The sequence below is a fragment of the Eleginops maclovinus genome, chromosome 22, assembly GCF_036324505.1.
Source record: "Eleginops maclovinus isolate JMC-PN-2008 ecotype Puerto Natales chromosome 22, JC_Emac_rtc_rv5, whole genome shotgun sequence".
Classification (NCBI taxonomy): Eukaryota; Metazoa; Chordata; class Actinopteri; order Perciformes; family Eleginopidae; genus Eleginops; species Eleginops maclovinus.
In genome coordinates, this window is record NC_086370.1 from 12,733,300 (window position 1) to 12,751,089 (window position 17,790).

General features: G+C 42.3%; 1 protein-coding gene across 1 annotated transcript in view; it reads left to right on the forward strand.

Annotated features, from left to right (window-relative positions):
* The window catches only part of dst (dystonin), a 98,307-nt gene that overhangs the window by 60,151 nt on the left and 20,366 nt on the right, over positions 1-17,790 (forward strand). Inside the window, 21 exon segments of the mRNA XM_063874378.1 lie at positions 1,060-1,268; positions 1,380-1,697; positions 2,330-2,496; positions 2,611-2,767; positions 3,640-3,766; positions 3,953-4,003; positions 4,476-4,711; positions 4,850-4,979; positions 5,253-5,452; positions 5,573-6,071; positions 6,381-7,249; positions 7,251-7,850; positions 13,925-14,086; positions 14,285-14,455; positions 14,748-14,914; positions 15,489-15,648; positions 15,858-16,184; positions 16,339-16,423; positions 16,976-17,217; positions 17,338-17,544; positions 17,663-17,782. Of these exon segments, the coding sequence (XP_063730448.1) occupies positions 1,060-1,268; positions 1,380-1,697; positions 2,330-2,496; positions 2,611-2,767; positions 3,640-3,766; positions 3,953-4,003; positions 4,476-4,711; positions 4,850-4,979; positions 5,253-5,452; positions 5,573-6,071; positions 6,381-7,249; positions 7,251-7,850; positions 13,925-14,086; positions 14,285-14,455; positions 14,748-14,914; positions 15,489-15,648; positions 15,858-16,184; positions 16,339-16,423; positions 16,976-17,217; positions 17,338-17,544; positions 17,663-17,782 (5,204 nt within the window).

The following is a 17,790-nucleotide window of genomic DNA, read 5'->3' on the forward strand; positions in this document are numbered from 1 at the left end:
CTATAAATAATGGTGTAAGAAATTAAAAATATTAGATGATTTCACGGGCCACCATTCACAATCAAATAATGGAATTAGGAATTATAAATGCAAATTTAAAAGTGCCTTAGAATGGAAAACTATACCTTGGCATAGTTGAATAAGGAGAATTCAGTACATTGAACTGACATACCGTGAAACTCAAACACCATTGTTTCCTCCTTCACGTGCAAATTATGATTATGCATTTCAAGGCAATAAAACGGGCGAATTACAACAATCCCTGTGTGTGACGTAACATACGGTAGTCCAGCCCCAACATTTGCATACACCAGCTGCTGGAAACACTAACGCTAACACTTACCACTCCGTAACGTTGCTCTCCAATCTCCGACCAACTGGCTGTTTCTCAAATCCATCGGTTTCCTCCTCCAATAAAGGCTCAAACATGTAAGGTTGAATGCCAATAGCCTCCATGGTTCATCTCTCACCGTTTCACGAACTTCCCTTACTTCTGTGGGCTCTGAGGCAGCCATAGATCGCTCCTTGTAAACCAGCCAATCAGAGCAGATCTCGTCATAATTATTTAAATGAGCCCCAAATAAGGCAATTCAGCTTATTTCATTCTAGAAACAAATCATAGGGTTGTAAATGGGCCTGTAAAACCTGGACATTTTTTGGATCAACCAAATATGGCCACTTTAAATTAAATCAAATGTTCGGGAAAGCCTCAAAATTAAGTTTAACATAGTACCATTTACAGTTCGTAAATATCATAGCCTTACAAAAATGTGTAACTTATAATAGGGAAATAAGCAGACTGGTGGTCACCATCAGTATTTGGAAAGTTGTAACTGATTTCTTATGGAGGGCCTCATTTCTACTTCCTCTTTCCAGTAATTGGGTTCTTGGCTTCCACTTTAAAATGCTTTTACTAGCAAATCTTAAGTAATCCATAGTCATGATTATAGCATTAACTAACTCATCGATGCCAAATATGTTTCGGCTTGGAGTTTAAATGTATCCAGAACAATGGGAATTTGTTAAGTTTTTAACCAATTTTCTTTGCCTGTGCTGTAGATGACATAGTTGAGCGCTACGACAACCTCTCCAAGTCTGTGAGTGACCGAAATGAGAAACTGCAGATCACCCTGACTCGCTCCATGAGTGTCCAGGATGGTTTGGATGAGATGATGGGATGGATGGAGGGAGTGGAGGCCAGCGTGAAAGAGAAAGGACAAATCCCCCTGGACTCTGCATCCATTGGAGATATCCTCAGCAAAGAAGCAGTATGTATTATTCTAGCATTACAATAACTGGACACTGTGTGTATTATTTATTTATTTTTCCAGCTAAACATTCCCTTTATTATAACTGCCTTACATTGTGTATTTTCTAAGGCATTAGAGCAGGACATAGCAAGTCGCCAGAGCAGCATCTCAGCCATGAAAGCGAAGGTGAAGAAGTTTGTGGAGACGGCAGATCCATCTGCTGCTGCGCTGCTGCAGTCTAAGATGGATACTCTCTCTCAGCGATTCACTGGTGCCTGTGACAAGCATAAGCAAAAAGTTTCCCAGCTGGAGCAGCTGAAGGAAAAGGTGGAGCAGTTCGAGGAGGTCGCAGAGAATGTCCAGCAGTTTGTCGTGAAGCGTTCACAAGATATACATGAGACAGACGGGCCTGGGAAAACGTTCAATGAACTGTCTCAGCTAACACAGGTAACCATACTGCTGATGCTGTTCATGACCATAAATGGAAATATCTGGGGTCTTTTTGTTTAAAAGTAACTAAGTACATTTACTCAAGAAGTGTATTTCCATTTCATTCTGCATTATACTTCTACTCTGGTACAATTCAAAGGGAAATATTGTACTTTATTTCGCAATACATTTATTTGTCACTTACTGTTTCTAGCTTAGTTTTACTTTAAACACATCCTATGCTTGTTGTATATGTTGTATCATATTCTATCTGCTGTACCGGAGTAAACAAAGTATTTGCAATTGGCTTCACGTTTGACAATCAATACAATACAATTCTCTTACATGTCATTGTTAGTGCTTAGAATAAATACAATTATAATATTCTATAACATCACACCAATTTAAAAAAGAGTTGCAAAATGAATACTTGGTCAACATTTTTCTGAAAATACTTTTTCATGTTTTCTTGAGTGTCAAATTGAATAAAGGACTGTTAATTGTATTGGAGTATTTTAGCGACCGGATTTCAACTTTTACTTAAGAAAAGGATCTTTTCTTCGGAGTACTTCTTCCACCACTGACGTTTCCATCTAAAAATGTAATTTTATACTGCAATGAATGACAGACATTTTTTAATCCCTCTGTAGAACACTAAAGCTGAGATGGCTGAGCATGAGAGTGATTTGGAGAAGCTGCAGACTCTGTGCAAGGAGCTGTCTGAAATAAGCCCTGATGGAAACAAAGCAGAGATCCAGAGCAAGATGGACAATCTCTCAAATATTTTTAACACCTTCAAAGACACTGTGAAGGAAAAGTAAGTTGGGACAGTGGAGGGAAAAATCAAGTATTTGTATTTCCACTCTTAACATGTATGATAATTATAAAGTACGGATGGATGCTTGATATGGCTGATTCTTGTCATCTACAGGGAAGAGGAGGTATCTTCCTGTCAGGACCAGCTGGGAGAGTTCAGATCTGCAGCTACCACTCTTACCAAGTGGCTGGAGCAGACCAATGAGAAAGTACCAGCAGTTCAGCCGACAAGCAGTGTGAAGAGTCTGGAGAAGGACCTGCAGATAGTCACCGTGAGTCTGGAGATAAATAAAAAGTCTACTTTAGAGACATTTGTGTATATATTTTGTCTAACTGCACTCTTAAGTGCTGGAAAAGAAGCCATTGATGATACACATTGTATTTGGCATGGTATAGGTATCTTGTGTTTTCCAAAAGATAGATGGTCACTGTGTTAAAATAGATCATAGTCTTATCCTCCCTAAATTTTCCTCCATCTCAACCTGTTTCTCTGCCAACTAATGACAGATGGGTGGTGTGTGTTTACACAGACAGATCAGGGAGTGAAACACTATGTTGTCCAGCAACTTTTGCGTCACGAGGTGTTGCAGGAAAGAATACAGGAATAGATCCTGGAAAGCAAAAACAGGAGTAGAATCAAATCCAGAAGCAATCAGTCTTTTATCAGTTCTTCCAGAATACGTTTATCACGAAAAAATAGAATATTGTTTTTCATCTTCTTTGTCAGTCCTTAATAATTGGTCTTTTGTGTTTATGACTTAAAAAGGTGGGGGGAAAAAGCTTTATCCAGGATACTCTTGCTATGTTCATACATTTTTTTATTTTTTCATCCGTGTAAATAGATAGGAGAACATTTACTAAACTACCTCAATTTAATTTGTGTAAAAGAAAGTTACCACTCACCTGGTCGAAAGCATGAATGTTTTTAGTCCTATTGCAAACACAAAGTAAGGATGGGTTCAGCGTCTTGTGACCTAAATTAGTATTTTATTAACAAAGTCTATAAAATGCGGCCAGGCCTAAAATGTAACCGTGGAAAATCCTCTTTGTGAAACCCTGTTTCTCCATACATGTACATTTTCACAAATCACTTGTGGCTTTAGGAATGCCATGACCTATACCATTTATCTGTGTGATTACTCAGGGATTATTAGATGAGTGGACATCCAAAGACCCAGCTGTCCAAGACCTGAACAGTAAAGGATCAGCGCTCTGCAGCCTCATGTCTTTACTCACATCCCCTGCCAAGACGAAGACCCCTAACAAGTCAGGTAAACATCCGCACTCTTCCCCTCATATGTTTGGATCCGTCAATGGAATGGGAAGCATGGTGTTCGGGGTGCATTTCTGTGGACTGCTCTCACTAACCATTAGAAGGCATGGAAAGATCTTGTGCCAACTATTCCAGACAGTCTGCCTGTCCTTTACTTAAGCTTTGTCTTATGTCTTTGCATCAGCTCTTACTAATGGTGGTGGTCCAGCGAGCCATTCCTACCTAACCAATAAAGGTAATCAAGTGTGTGTTGATGCTGTTGTGTAAATATATTCTTTGTTGTGTGCTGTGTTGGTATAATGGCTGGTTTTCAAAACACTATGGCTGTGGTGGCTCTATACCCAACAAATAGCAACTCTTGAAGATCACTGGGACATATATATTCAAATACGAATGATAATGTTTCAGGAACAAAAAGACAAAGGGAGTATATAGGTTTTTTTTAAATATATATCCCATTTAAACAATTAAGCCTAAGCCAAACTCCACAGGTTCTGAGTTATCTCAACATTTTCCATTCAGCTTAAAAAAAAAACTACTTTTAGACACATATGGAGGACATACGATCAGATAATATAAAAAACATATTCATTGGGTCTCAGGCAATACTATTTAAAGTCCTTTTATAGCTCTTCTACTTTTTCACTGATGCTGGTATCACAACCACATGATGACACTGACTTTAAACTGTTATCTGATGTCCTCAGAGCTGATGGTAATTCAGCAGAACATGTCATTCGTCAATGAGGGATACGCAAGCCTCGGGGTAACGCTGAAGAGTCGGGCAGCAGATCTGAGTAGTTCAGTACAGGAGGTGAAAGAGGCCAAAGAGCAGGCGGACAACATGATGACATGGCTGAAGGACATGAAAAAGACTGCAGCGTCCTGGAACAAAGCAGCCACAGAGAAAGACTCTGTGAGAACACAGCTCGAACAGCAGAAGGTACGGGCTTGTTGTCTCTAAACAGCTGTTTGATGACGCAATTCTCATAACATTATTTGTTCTGCTTGGAATGATAATCATATGACACTAGTTTAAAATCACAGGATTCAGCAATTATAATTTGTGTTTTTTTCTCAGGCATTTGAGGAGGGCATGAAGCAAAAGCAGGAGCAGCTTCAGAAGCTCAGAGAAACGCTCCTAAACTTGATTAAGACCCATCCAAACTCCCCCGAGGCAGCAAAATGGAAGCAGATGCTCGCTGAAATAGGTATGATTCAAGGTGTTGTCTCCAGATGGCCCAGAGGTATCCTATGTCACTGAAACTGTCAGAGAATCCTGTTGACCAAAAGTGTATCTCATTATGTGCACACAGAATGTGTCTGGGTACCTGCTCTCTCCCACACTAGTCGAATTAACACATTTTTGGTGCCAAGTCCTGCACAGTGGGAGGTTTGGTGGGAAAACAGTAGGACTGTTGAAAGAAAGGTGATTTTATGCTGACTAAGGCAGACTGGTGTGATTTTCCTGCCCCCCTGCTCAGATGCTGCTTGGGCAGATATCAGCTGCACTGTAGAGGAAAGGAAGCAGCACCTGGAGCAGTCCAACAAGAACCTGGAAATCTTCCAAACAACTCAGCTGCAGCTTGGTCAGTGGCTTTCCGAGAAAGAGCTGATGATGAGTGTCCTCGGACCCCTCTCCATTGACCCAAACATGCTCAAAATGCAGAAGCAACAAGTTCAGGTAAGCATTTTACATGTTTGGTTGAATAACTTTAAGTTTGTGCATCTTAAAGGGATAGTTAGGAGGTTTTGGAGTTGGGTTGTAAGAGGTACTTATCTTGCCGGTTACTTTGCCCCCCAGATCCTCCAGAATGAATTCAAGAGCCGCAAACCCCAATATGAGAAACTGGAAGAAGCTGCCTCTTCCATCCTGAGCTCATCAGGCAACCAGGACCCCTCTGGTGGGAAGGTGGTGAGGGAGCAACTCTCTGCCGTCACCCAGAAGTGGCAGGGCATCACAGGACAGCTGGACCAGCGAGACAGCCTCATCGACCAGGCCTCAGTGAAGACAGGTCAGTTCCAAGATTTACTGAGAGGTGTCAGTCAGACTGCCACTCAGCTGGAGAATCAGCTCACCAACCATCAGGGCCACAGCACCCAGCCGGACGCTGTGAAGATGCAGTTGGAGGATGTCCATAACATCTCGGCTCAGCTGAGGGAGGAGAGGAAGAAGCTGAAGGAGGCTGAGGCCATCAACGCAGAGCTCACAGCGATGGTGACGGAGGACTACCTCAAAGCAGACCTTGCCAGACAGCTAGAGAGTGTCAGCAAACCTTTCAAACAGCTGGAAGAGAAAGCAGGTTGGCCTTTCAACTAAACCTTTAAAACAAATGTTGTAATGTTTGGAGAGGAATAACCATTCTCTTTGTGTTGAGTCACACTAAAATGTGTTTATTCTATGACAGCATCTACCCAAAAGGCTCACAATCACTATCACTCTTGTAAACGCTGGCTTTTTTGCAATCTTTTTTACAATGAATGTTATATTTGGTGTTTCATATTGTTATAGACATTAATAAGAAATGTAGAATGAAAACTCATAAGCAACAATATTCCCAGTTAGCGTTCTTTGCAGTATATCACTAATTGCTGCACTTTCTCTCTTGTAGCGAAACGCATCGAGCAGCTCAGCTCAACATTTGCCAGCTCTCAGCAGTTCCATCAGACCTCCAAAGACTTCCAGTCATGGCTGGGTGAGAAGCTCCAGGAACAGTCTAAGCCGAAGCCCATCTCTGCCAAGGCTGAAATCCTGCAACAAGCCCTGGAGGAGCACATTAAACTCCAGAAAACTCTCAGTGAACATGAAAAAGCTTATAACACAATCCATGGGGAAGGAGAGACGCTCCTGCAGAAAATTGATGGTGCAGAGAAGTTGGCTTTACAAGGGCAGCTCAGTACACTGTCATCCGACTGGGAGGAGGTGAAGAAGAGCTCTGTGGAGCAAGCTGGCAAACTGGAGACCACTCTGCAGAAATCTTTGAAGTATCAAGAACACGCAGAGAAGCTCAGCTCCTGGATTCAAGAGTGTGAGGACAGTGAAGGCCGAGTCAAACTCACTGTTGATCCGGTTGCTGTCGAGAGCTGTATTTCCCAAGTGAAAGCTCTCCAGAAAGATGTGGACAAGCACAGGGGAATGGTAGAGCAGCTCAATGCAGCCGCCGATAGCCTGCTTGAGGTTGCCAACGCAGACACTGAAGCTATCAAAGAGGAGAAGGCTAGCATTGGCAAAAGAGTGGATAATGTAGTGGAAAGTCTTCAGAACAAAAGGGACTCCCTCGAGAAGATCTTACATACAGTTAAGGAATTCAATGATGCCTACAAAGAGGCAAAGGGTCAGCTCGAGGGGGCTCAGAAACAAGTGGATACATATGAATCACAGGGAGTGCAGTCACACAGCAACAAGAACCTGACCAACATTAAAGCCCAACATAAGAGTTTAGAGGCAGCGCAGAACCAAGTGGAGCACCTGAAGACGTTAGGCCAAGGACCTTGTTGTTGGCGTCCCAGATGCTGATGGAGTGACAGACCTCTTACTGCAGGCTGACAGCATGGAAAAAGACTACAGCTCGCTTAACAAGAAACTAGAGGACACGTGCCAGGTTTTGGAGGGCAAACTGCAGGGAATCGGGCAGTTCCAAAACCGCATCCGGGAGATGTTCACCTCTTTCACCGATCTTGATGATGAACTGGACAGCATGGCTCCTGTTGATCTCAACTTGGCCACTCTTAAAGAACAGCAAGACAGCATTCAGAGCTTTGTAGCGAAACTGCAAGAGCTGATGGCCAACACGGCCAACGCTGGGGACAGCTGTAAGAAGATGCTGGAGACTGAAACCTCGCCCGACCTGTTGGGCCTGAAGAGAGATCTGGATGCTCTGAGTAAGCAGTGTGGGAAGCTGCTGGACAGGGCTAAAGGTCGAGAGGTGCAGGTGCAGAGCACACTCACCAAACTGGAGGAGTTGTACGATAAACTCCACCAAGCAGACAGTAAACTGTGCGGTGCTGTGTCCAAGGAGGCGGCCCAGGAGGCAGTCGGCATGGAGACGGATGGCATCAACCAACAGCTGGAGGCCTTTAAGGTATGGCTTTCCAAATTCACATTACTTTTGTTTTTTACACCTTAACATGGTATTTTTATTAAAGTGATGCAAAGAGATTGATTTTGATGATGGAAAATATGTGAACTTACAGCAGCAGGTACCCTTATTTGTGTTGATATATAAGCTATTTTCCTATATAGAATAAGGCTAAGGTGAAAAGCGGCCCTTTATTACATTTAAGATGACAATAGAATGTTTTACTAACAAAATTAAATAAACCATTAATAAATTATCAATATCTTTTTGGAATTATTTCTTTAGTCGACCAATCAATGGATAAAGCAACAAATCAAATTAGTTTATTTAGGTATAAAGCAACAAAACAGCTATTTGACACTGATTAAAGTAGATATGCAGATTTTTTAGGTTTAATAAGGGTAATGGTGGAAAATAAGAAATAATCTTTTCACAGTAAGTTCAAAATGGCCGATCATATTACACAAACATTATTATTTACTCTTGTTTAGGCCTTTTTTGTATCTGACCAATTTCCACAATGTCCCCTTTGTTATTCAAAAAGGCGTGTGTTTTTTTTTTTGTATACCAAGAATTCATCTGGGCTCAACACTGTATTCTCTCCGGGGTTCACATACAGTTTGTTTGAACATTTGATATTTAAGAAGCTATTTATCCCAAAAAAGAAACCTTGCATTGGGGCAGATTATCCGCAGGCTCTTCTCTGAGCAGCACACTGGCTACATGCAAAGCAATCCTCTGGGGACTGCCGGTTCATTAAGGGCATCTGGTGTTAACAAAAGAGCTCAGCCCATATGCAAGGATGGGGCAGGAGGGCTGGACCGTCGCAGCCAGGTGGTCATCAGCAGGGCGTCACTTGATTCAATGGTCCCATTAGAGAAGCTGGGCCTGCATCCTGATCTCTACACATTGATAGTGTTGTTGTTTTAAGCCTGAACATTCACTGCCTGCTATTATCTATGTCTCTAAGTTTAGAGTAGCCTGGTGTTGATTTTGATATAGACACCAGTATATTGATGGTGAGGATACCATTAATAAAAAACCTTAAGGCTTCATTTAATATTTAATTGACTTTATCATCCCTGTAGGTAGCTGTAGGTTATTCCTTAAGGATTTTCCCAATACTCATGTACCTTTAAGTTATCATATATTAACTGTAACAGACATACCATACTATTTGTAATTGTCCTAATGACCTGTTCTTAATTTCTCTGACACTCCATGTAATGTATTACATTGTAGATGTTTTATTTAATTTGAGTGAGTGATAAAACAAGGGGTGGCCATTAGCCAGCTTTACAGACAGGTGCAAAATGTTTTAAAATCCTTTAAATTCCTTTGGAGTTTTCCAAAAGAGGATTAACCTATATTCAGAGGTGACATTATGAAACACTTCTTCATTTAAGTATTAGATAGTATTACAATTAAACAATGTAAACAGCCGCGGGTAGGCAAATGACACAGATTTGTGCTAAGATATAGGTCAGGGGATTTTTTTTTTGTAATTACGGGGGTGGAGGGATACCTCCAGTTGAGATACATGGATTAAAATATCGTGGGGGTAGGGGGTGTTTTTTTGTTGTGTGGAATTTGGATGGGCCTCGCAGGGAAACTATTAAAGGGGTGATTGATTCAAAGAGTTGCTGAGCAGCATTGTCATGGTGCATGTTCCTACCCCCTCTTTGTCCTGTCATCAGCCTGGGTTGATAGGGCATATACAGCCTCAGCTGCTAGTGGAAAACCCCCATTGTACTCATTGGTACCCATAGAGCAGTATCGGAACTTGAGTTGTTCCATTTTATAGCTGCAACATTAGGTCATTAATGTGTCATATTCTGTTATATGTTCGGTGGATCAGGCTCCTATTTCTGTAGGTAAGTGGACTTTATTGGCAGCTGTTGAGAAAGAAATAAACAGAGAAAGACAGCTCTTGGATTCCTGTCTTTTATGTGCTGTTACCATTTTAGGTCAAGTTTTGAAAGAGAAAGCCTGACTTCATGTGTTTACTCTTGTTTTTCACTTGAGATTCGCAGGAGCCCGCCTGAGGGAGTCCTGGCGAATGTATATCTTTACATGAACCTTAAAGGGCAGCTCTGGTGACTCAACACCCCTGGGGGTTGGCGTCCCTTCTTTCAGACATTACATCAGTGTCTTTTACACGTTCGGGAAGGAGTTTCTAGCATCTGAATCACACTCTAGCTAACCCAATTCATTGAAGCTAAAGAGGGCAAAAAGTGTCATCGTGACCATGTAGTACCGCTGACTCACTGCCACTCAGCAATGATACACTCTTAAAGGGAAACATGAAACTTCTGGGGGACAGTTGCTGTACACGTCCAGTTAAAGTCGTTATGATGTAAAGCAGCACAATTTTATTCATGAACGGGTTCAAGCCTTGTTTTCTAATGCAGGCCTACATCCTAAGCGATTAAACCATACATACAATGTATCATCCTGCTTTGTTTGCTGTATAACAACTGAATCAACCTTCATAAGTATTATCTACTTGTCAGCTGTTTTAAACTCTTTTGTGGTTCCTAATTTCTGTAACGTTCAGGAAGTAGAAGATATATTTTGGACAGTGGGGACAAAGGGATCCCAAAGAGAAAATGACAAGAGAAATAATTGGTGATTAACATTCAAATGCCTGCAAATTAAAAGATTTTGCAGGTTTCAGTGGCTGAACACCCCTTTTTTAAGATCCAGATCTTAACTGCTAATTTATCTCTGCCAGTGTCCTCTTTCCGTCTCTCTCATGCGTGCAGAGCTGGACAAAGAACTTGGGATTGTTCAGCTCCTTAGTGATCTGCTATGGTGTAGACAATCCAGGAAACCAAAATGACTTCCTTTCATTATCTCGCCTATTCTCCTTTATTCTCCTTCCCCGGTCACTGGACATAAAAAGCGCCTTCATGCACTTGGCAGAGCTGTCGGTGTTAAATTACCTGGGACCTGTGCCTCCCTCAGCATTCCACAGTAATTAACAATATCTGCGGGGTCCACAGCAACCGTCCACAAGAAGAAAACAGAGGGCAAAGAGAGAAAAAAGGAAAAATGTGTATCTATTTCAGAGAAGTGTGATGTCATCAGAGTGGGAGCTGCTAGTGCCTGCTGGTCTAGGTTGTTTTTTTGTAAAGTAGAAAAAAGCTAGTGCGTATCACTTCCCCTCCCCATTCCCTCAGTCACTGAAAGAAAAGTGTGTGATTGTGTCAGGATGCAGAAGATGGCTTAGAAGTGAAGTCATACGGGCCATGCTGACATAAGGGGGAATTAGAGGGAGGAGAAAAAAAGGGTCATGTGTCCACCAATCAACATGTGCCGGAGTGGCTCTCAGCACAAATGGAGTTGTGGCAGATGTTGTCTGAATAATGAGCGGGGGCGGGGCATGAAACCCTCTGCCAGGAGGGTGTCTGTCATTGCGAGGGAGCAATGAGGGAGAAAGGGCAGGCTTTTTTGTTTATCCAGGAGTACCAGCTCCCCTCAAAACTGCCCATAGTTTTTACGTAGAGCCTGCTGGATTTGCCTGTGGATATTTTCACTTTGCACTGAAGAGCCCTCGTAGATGCTGTGAGGATTTCAGGGAAAAAGAAGCACTTTGGACCAGAGGAATAGTGATTAAGTGTTGGCAATGCACGTAGAAGAGCCTAAAGGAATATTCTCGGGATAAGTAACTGTATTGAGAGACTGGATTTTCATTCCTGATACGGAGTATGAAGCTGCTATACAGTCCTAGTATTTGTTTTGGATTTTGTATATTGTTTGACATATTTGTATTTCTAAAGGCTTTATTTAAGAAAAATATTGATCAACTAAATTTTGTTCAAATTAAATCTCCAAAAGCAACTGTAGATTTGATCTTTAACAACAAAAGTTAAAACGTTTGATATTTATTTGTTGACTTCTCATTTAAAAGAGGAGGACAGCTATGATTTTGCACACAGTTGCTTCTTTTGTAAATGAGTGAAATTGTGCTTCTTTTAAATTATACAGTTTGCACAACATATACCTCAAAGTATTTCACTTCATCCTTATTTTTTTTTTATGTAGTGAGTGTAGACAATTGTGTTAGCATGGGCAAGCCGCTGAGCAGACCGGATTGCCTCAGACAAAACCCTTCCTGTGTGGGGAAGGGGGAGGAGGAGGACCTGAACATTGATGACTGCTATGTGCCGCAGAGGTCCATTAATGACACTGTCCGGCTCAATGAGCAGATAGACTCAGGCTCTAAGGGCAGCCTTTCCTCTAGACACTTCACAGGCACCCTACCTTACACTCACCGCACGTTAGACTTTAGCACCTTGTGTGGAAATGGAGCTCTTTCTGCTTCCAGCTCATTTGAGCTCCGAAACCGTAAACCTGCCATCCTGGACCAACGTGGGGTCTTTGATGGAGTTAAGCTCAATGGGCACATAAGCAGGGCGACTGACACAGTGCTCCCTAAGACACGTCTAGGAGAGAAGAAGGATCATCCGCATCACCGACGCTCATGGAGGACTTTTGCCCCAACTAACTTGGGGGAGTATGCAAGCCGCAGTGGGACCCTGTGCTCGGGGAGTGTGGATAGGCCGGGGTTGATCAATGGCAAGAGAGGGCAGAGTATGACCAGCTCACTGACATCTGAAGAGGACTCGGGATTATACAGCCCAACTGTGGAAAGGGAGCGACATGCTCATAGGTCCCACAAAAGAGTGGGCCCCGGCACAAGGAGCCTGTCGTCTTCAGAGGCAATGCATATGTCCGGGGACCTAAGAGCTGGGCGATCGCTAAGCTCGGGGCAGGGGGAGTTCCCTTTCTCACCGGTGAGGGACAATCGGTCTCTTTATCACAGCAGCAGCTTGGTGCAGGGGCTGCGACAAACAGAATCAGGTGCGGTGGATTTAAATGGAAAGGATACCCTCAGCAATGGAGAATACAAATACTCCACAGGGAGGTTATCCTCTGGGTCAGCCTCTAGGACCCAAAACGACACCTCTGGATGGCGTTCAAGGACTTTAACAGACTATGATGAGCTGTCCACTGCTGAGTTGTTGGAGGATGTGTCACCTCAGGAGGACTGCGAGTTGGTCAGTGTGGTGGTGACACAGCCTGAGACGCATGGAAACTCTGTAACTCTACCCATAGAGAGCTGCCAGCAAACACAACCATGTACTGTTGAACAAGGAGCGTCCAAGTACAACATGGAGGACCTGGAGGAGTTTCTACAATCAGTGGAGGCTTGTCTGCCCAAAAGTTTACAGACGTTCCAGCACGCAGGGGAGCAGGAGATAGAGGCCTTACTGAATGCCATCGCTGCATGTCCTGAAATGAACCCTATGGGTTTTTTCTCCCCACAGGTGCCCAAAAATAGCCTTCATTTCTTTGTTCATTAGCTGGTTTCCCATGTTTGACTAGATCTTAGGCGTCTTTGATGGAATGTTCCCGGTTGCTGGCTAAAACTTCTCTTATATCTGATTAGCTGATCAGTAAAATAGGTTTTAAATTACGATAGTTCAAGACAAGAACTGAATCGATTGTTCACAGGGAAAATATACTTCATGCTGACAAATAAAAAATATGTATTGCAGATGGATCAGATTATAATAAAAATGATAAAGAGAAAAATAATAACATATCTACGCATTTACTATATTTACACCTTTCACTTTTAACATATGCCTCGCCCTTACTAGCTTACCTTTGCAGCCTGTGAATGAGATTAAGCACAGCTGTGTGTTTAGGTGAACTCTCCTTTTCTAGAAGCTGCTGACTGGTTGAGAGAGTTGTTTATGTCAGCTGGAATTTTAGCAACAAACTCTAATTGATGTCGTGACTATTGAGTCTCTGGATTCCTGTTGTAAATTGATTTTTCCTCTCTATAAAACCAAGATCAGAGAAAGTCTTTTTTTCCTATTGAAAGAATCAACTATGTAATTGGCCTAGTTCGGAAAATCAAGTAAAACTAAAGTGTCATTAATTCTCTGTGCTTTGAAACTAGAACAGTACTCCAGTCGTTTTTATGAACCTCCAAGTAAGACTAATGACTTTGTAATTTGAGTGCTTATAACATATTTATTCTTATTTGTCTCGTTTGTCTTTAGGCTTTCCAGAAAGAGGACATTGATCCGCTGCAGACGCAGCTTCAGGACATCAGCTCCCTCGGCCACAGCCTGATACAAAATGCTGCTAAAGGCACGAGCACCAAGAAGCTTGAGGATGACCTGGAGGGAGTCAACACAAAGTGGAATACCCTCAATAAAAAGGTTATTTGTTTAATACAACCGGTCTGACTGGTTGATCTTTGCTTTTGAATAATAGTCATTCGTGAAACTAAAGAGAGATATTGTCAATGAAATGAGTCATCTGTTTTATTTGTTGTATTCTTATCCCCTGAGTTACTAGGTGCAGTTTTCACTCGGCTTTAACAAAGGTGTCCTCTTTATTTACCATGTGGTCTGCAGATTGCTGAGCGTTCAGCCCAGCTGCATGAAGCTCTGCTGCATTGTGGGAGGTTCCAGGATGCCCTGGAATCACTGCTCAGCTGGTTGACCGACACAGAAGAGCTTATGGCCAATCAGAAACCTCCATCTGCAGAGTTCAAAGTGGTCAAAGCGCAGATACAAGAGCAGAAAGTAAGTTGGTATTGCGTGGTACAAATACATAAACCCATAAAACCACAGTGACAGTTCTGTTTTAATCTTTCCACTTCAACACCAGAAAAGCCACACAGCATTATGACTCGGCCATCAATCTCCTTTAATTGACACCCATTGTTGAACAAAAGTGTGGTAAACAAAGCTGTTGGTGGAATGGACACTTAATCTGTGCCGGTTAGATTTACTGTTTTTCACCACCAAGTAATGCTCGTGGTCAGAGCTAGTTAAAGGCACCCAATAACTCTCCTCCTTTGTTTTCCTCTGACAGCTCCTACAGAGACTGCTGGATGACAGAAAACCAACAGTGGAGCTGATAAAAAAAGAGGGAGAGAAGGTTGCACAACTGGCAGAGTCCGTGGATAAAGAAAAGGTTGCAAAGGAGATCGAGTGCCTTGCACAGCGGTGGGACAGTCTGCTTAAGAAGGCTGAAAACAGGTCTGTATAAACACGTCAGGGTTTAATATGCTTCACAGTTAAATGTTGCTAATGAAGGACTTTAAACATTGAAATGCTTCCTACTAATTTAATTGGTGTATTTGCCTGGATTTTGATCTGGGAATGTTCAAAACTTACTAAGATAGACACTGCAAAATGCACTTTGACTTTTCCCCTAATGAAGTTAAAACTAATTAAACGTTTGGGATACCTAATTATTGCCTTTTTACCCAAGGAGTAAACGGGAGGATCGTTATCACTCTTTATTTTGTGCTATAAATCTGAAGCTAAAAACCCTTGAAGCTTGGTCTATCCAAACAAGGTCTGCATATTCGCGCCTCTAAGTAGTGCTAATAATCCCATGCTGTTTATGGTACAGGGATCTTATTTCCCTTAAGAGACCCAAGGTAGCTGTTCCCCTGTTTCCTGGGGTTGTGCTAAGCAAGCTGGCTGCTGGAGTTAGCCTATGTAGAATTTAGCCTAGATAAATGGAGTGATATTAATCTTCACACAATCCTCTGCAAGAAAATTTGCTCGTGATTCATTTCTGTTACTTTTTTCATAAATGTTTTAGGCACAAGCAACTGGAGAGCATCTTAGTGGTCACTCAGCAGTTCCATGAGACGCTCGAGCCCCTGAGCGAGTGGCTGGCGGCAACAGATAAACACCTAGCCAACTCGGAACCCATCGGCACTGAGACGTCAAGGCTGGAAGACCAGATCTCACAGCATAAGGTAAAATCATCATTACATCATCGCTGTTTGTTCTTATCATACAGTTGGTTTTGTTCAGCTGAATTTAGTTACATTCATCTTTGCTTGTTACTTTAAGTTTGTGCATTTCGTTATTACCATTCTGTTTTTCATTTAATTTCTGTTTACATTTTTAGTTTTTTCTGTTTGTGTCATATTTCTTTGGTTTGTTTCCCATCCCCCGTGGTCAGGCCTTAGAGGAGGAGATTATGAATCACAGTAAAGACCTGTTACAGGCTGTCAGTCTGGGTCAGATGCTCAAAGCTGTTAGCTCAGTGGAGGAAAAGGAGTTTGTTCAGTCCAAACTGGACTCCACCCAGGCCAGTTACATAGAGCTCCAGGAGCGATGCAGGAGGAGAGCCGAGATGCTGCAGCAGGCTCTGGCGAACGCCCAGGTGTTCGGAGAGGACGAGGTGGCTCTCATGAACTGGCTCAACGAGGCGCACGGGAGGCTGAGTGAAGTGTCCGTGGAGGACTACAAAGTAGATGTTCTTGAAAAGCAGCTGGCAGAACAACGGGTACACACTCCTCTTCAGGCCACGCACTTTTTACTCCTTTCATTTAAGTTGCATCAATCATGTTTCACTTTATTTTTTGAGTGTTATCCTTGCTTACATTGGAACATTTATTTTCTCTATCAAAGAATTCCTAAGGTTGTGTTTTCATTTTTAGGCCCTACAAAGTGATATTGATTTAAGGAAGAAGAATGTTGACCAAGCCATCTCTAACGGGATGGAGCTTCTGAAGCGAACAACAGGCATGTTTCACTTTATGACTCCCAAATCACATTTCAAACAATTGTTTCTCTGTCCACGGTTGAACCGCTCCCTAAATAGGGCCAGACATCTTATGATGTGTAATACAAAGTCTTGATCAGAGGTTTGAATGTTGAAATCTATAACAATCTATAATCTAATTTTCAGAAAGAACGGGCAGTTTCCTATTTGTGCAAGTTATTACATTTCTTGGGGAAGTTAATGGGCCTATTTTGCCACCTTTAAACAGAGCCAGACTAGCTTTTTCACATGTTTCCCAGTCTTTATGCTAAGCTGAGCTAATGGCTGTTTAAACCATTCAGATATATATGTAGTATCAATCCAAAGTGAAAATGTCAAATTATTCCCTATCAGTCAGTAATGTTTGCAACTACATATTGCATTTAAATTGTATGGCACTGACTCAATTTATGTATAATGCTGCTTACTTGACTCTCATTGCTACCGCTCAATGCATACTGTAGTTACCTATAGTACAGCAGAAATACAACATTTCTTGAATTAATATATAATAATTTACCCTCTATTTATAGGTGATGAGGTGGTGGTTATCCAAGGCAAACTAGATGGAATAAAAACAAAGTATGCTGAGATCAACTCAATGAGTGACAGCGTTTTGAAGACATTGGAGCGTGTTTCAAGTCTCTCTGCTAAGCTGCAGAACACCCATGAGGAACTGAGCTCCTGGCTGGAGAAGGTAGAAGCTGAGGTCAGCGCTTTTGCTGATGAGGAGCCTGTGGGCGAGCAGCTCACTCATGCACAAAGCAGGCAGAAGGTAAGAGTTTCTACAATAAAATTAGGACAAAAACAATGTCATTACTCAGCTTCTTTACAAAAACACATTTGTTCACTATGCTTAAGTTGGTGCTTCATTGTCTCATGTCATCTTATCCAGGCCTTGTTGAAGGAGGGCAAAGACCACAAACCTGTGATGGACAAGCTGAATGAGTTGAGCAACTCTCTACTGGATCTGATCCCCTGGCACACCCGAGAGGCTCTGAACAAGCTAGTGTCTGAGGACAATGAGCGGTACAGAGCCGTCTGTGACACCGTCACCCAGCAGGTGGACCAGATCAACGCTCAGATACTCAAATCACAGCAGGTGAACCAAAGGAATTTATATATAGCTTTTTCTCATATAGAACTGGAATTGAAATACTTTCCTTATTTAATGTTGAGCCCGCTTTGTACAATATAAAGATCCTTTGTCTGCTTTTCAGTTTGAACAGGCTGCTGACACTGAACTCTCCTGGCTGACTGAAGCTGAGGGGAAGTTGCTGTCGATGGGTGAGATTAGGCTGGAGCAGGACCAAACCACAGCCCAGCTCCAAGCACAGAAGGTTAGCCT